Source organism: Babylonia areolata, chromosome 26 (assembly GCF_041734735.1).
Source record: "Babylonia areolata isolate BAREFJ2019XMU chromosome 26, ASM4173473v1, whole genome shotgun sequence".
In the NCBI taxonomy this organism is placed as follows: Eukaryota; Metazoa; Mollusca; class Gastropoda; order Neogastropoda; family Buccinidae; genus Babylonia; species Babylonia areolata.
The window spans coordinates 9,252,405-9,254,904 of record NC_134901.1 but is presented as its reverse complement, the minus strand read 5'-3'; the positions used below and the strand labels follow the sequence as shown (position 1 = coordinate 9,254,904).

The 2,500-nt window shown below is 42.2% G+C and overlaps 1 protein-coding gene across 1 annotated transcript in view; it reads right to left on the bottom strand.

Moving 5' to 3' along the window:
- Nucleotides 1-126, bottom strand: part of LOC143300815 (histamine H3 receptor-like) — a 51,502-nt gene extending 51,376 nt beyond the window's left edge. Inside the window, exon 1 of the mRNA XM_076614744.1 lies at nt 1-126. This exon is cut by the window's left edge and continues 249 nt beyond it. Coding sequence (XP_076470859.1) covers nt 1-126 — 126 coding nt within the window.
- Between the last annotated feature and the right edge of the window lie 2,374 nt (nt 127-2,500).

Sequence of the window (2,500 nt, the reverse complement as noted above, 5' to 3'; positions counted from 1 at the left end):
CGAAGATGACGATGACGCATCTGCCGAGAGTCTGTAGTAGCCTTCTTGCTGTTGAGGGGGCGAGGCCAGAGTGGTCACTGCCGCCTTGGTAGAGTACGAGTCTGTTGCTTCTTCAGTGTTGATCATGGTGGATGCTAGAGTCGTTATCGTCGTCGTCGTCGTCGTCGTTGTTGTTGTTGTTCCGGCAGCGAGGAAAATAACCAAATCGTCAGCCCATGGTTGCCGGGCAACGGTCATGGTAGTTGAGGGTTGATGATGACGGAAAGCGCGACAAGCGCACAGTAAGTTTCACCCTCGTTAATTATAGCAATGATAATTCCACGATGGAAACGATGATGGTGACGGTGATGGCACTGTTCACACATCGTTGTTCCTGGTTTGAACCGCGGCCTGTCTAAAGAAGTGGTGTGCGCGGTGTGTCACAAACATCATCAAACGACGAAGGCAAAGTCTGGTTTCATTAATTCCCCGCCTTTTTAAAAAACACTTTGTCTGAGATATACGACAAGCTAAGGGGAGCACACGTACATTTTCTTACACATCAGCTATTCTATATACATAGTTCGGTTCGCCGAGGTATTTTCCCCTCTGCGTTATAGTTCAATGGAGGTCCACAAGTCTTCTCACCGATCTGGTAAAACACAATGTTGATGGCTCGTCAATGGCAAATGTTCACAGTTGGTTCACAAACAGAAGAAAAGAACACAGTATGCTTGTACCTGTGAACAGACAATAAACCAGTTATAAGAATGTTTGTACCTGTGAATAGACAATAAACCAGTCATGAGTATGTTTGTACCTGTGAACAGACAAAATAAACCAGTCATGAGTATGTTTGTACCTGTGAACAGACAATAAACCAGTCATGAGTATGTTTGTACCTGTGAACAGACAAAAAACCAGTCATGAGTATGTTTGTACCTGTGAACAGACAATAAACCAGTCATGAGTATGCTTGTACCTGTGAACAGACAATAAACCAGTCATGAGTATGTTTGTACCTGTGAATAGACACAATAAACCAGTCATGAGTATGTTTGTACCTGTGAACAGTTAACCAGTCATTAGTATACTTGTACCTGTGAACAGACAAAAAACCAGTCATGAGTATGTTTGTACCTGTGAACAGACAATAAACCAGTCATGAGTATGCTTGTACCTGTGAACAGACAATAAACCAGTCATGAGTATGTTTGTACCTGTGAATAGACAAAATAAACCAGTCATGAGTATGTTTGTACCTGTGAACAGACAATAAACCAGTCATGAGTATGCTTCTACCTGTGAACAGACAATAAACCAGTCATGAGTATGTTTGTACCTGTGAATAGACACAGTTAACCAGTCATGAGTATGTTTGTACCTGTGAACAGACAATAAACCAGTCATGAGTCTTGAAAAGAGATCAAACCACCAAACTATCAGTCAACAAAAGTCTCGACGGAACAGCTATTGACCACAACTTGATCTGTTTTGAACGGAAACAGCACAGCAAAAAGATGCGGACTCACTGCCTCACTGACAGGAAACAAATGGTTTTGCTGACACGCCAGGGGACTGGAAACAAAACAAAACAACAAAAAAAAAAAAAGCAGGAATTTCTCTGATAACGATAGCTTCTGCCTTAGACATAAATACAGTTTTGTTGTTGGCTAAACTGAAAACGATCATACATCAGCTGACCAACAGGCAGCGAACACACTTCTTCGATTGACATTTAGTGCTGAGTTTTGACAGTCATTGAACATGTTCTGAACAATGGTAGGTTGTTGACTCTCAGGAGTTTTGACAGTCATAAAATAATTCAGAACAATGGTAGGTTCTGAACTCTCAGGAGTTTTGACAGTCACAAAATAATTCTGAATAATGGTAGGTACTGAACTCTCAGGAGTTTTGACAGTCACAAAATAATTCTGAATAATGGTAGGTTCTTGACTCTCAGGAGTTTTGACAGTCACAAAATAATTCTGAACTATGGTAGCTTCTGAACTCTCAGGAGTTTTGACAGTCACAAAATAATTCTGAACAATGGTAGGTTCTTGACTCTCAGGAGTTTTGACAGTCATAAAACATGTCCTGAACAATGTAGGTTCTGAACTCTCAGGAGTTTTGACAGTCATAAAACATGTTCAGAACAATGGTAGGTTCTGAACTCTCAGGAGCTTTGACAGTCATAAAACATGTTCAGAACAATGGCAGGTTCTTGACTCTCAGGGGAACGAGGCCTGATGTTGGGCAGAATTCCAGGAATGCCTACAGAACGTCCGCACAAGAGAGCGGCGCAAGCGGTTCCAGTTTCAGCCTGACTGTGGAGAATGCGGTGAAGATGCTTAGAGAGATACCTTCAGCAATCTGCCCTGAAGGCGTCAGTCAATGCAGGCTGGCAAAGGGCAAGATAAGGATGTTTTCTTTGAAGAGTAAGGTGAAGAGACCTTTGAGAGATGGTACGGAGATGCGCACATCAGATCCCACTGGATGATATAATGCTGAGGCTGTACTG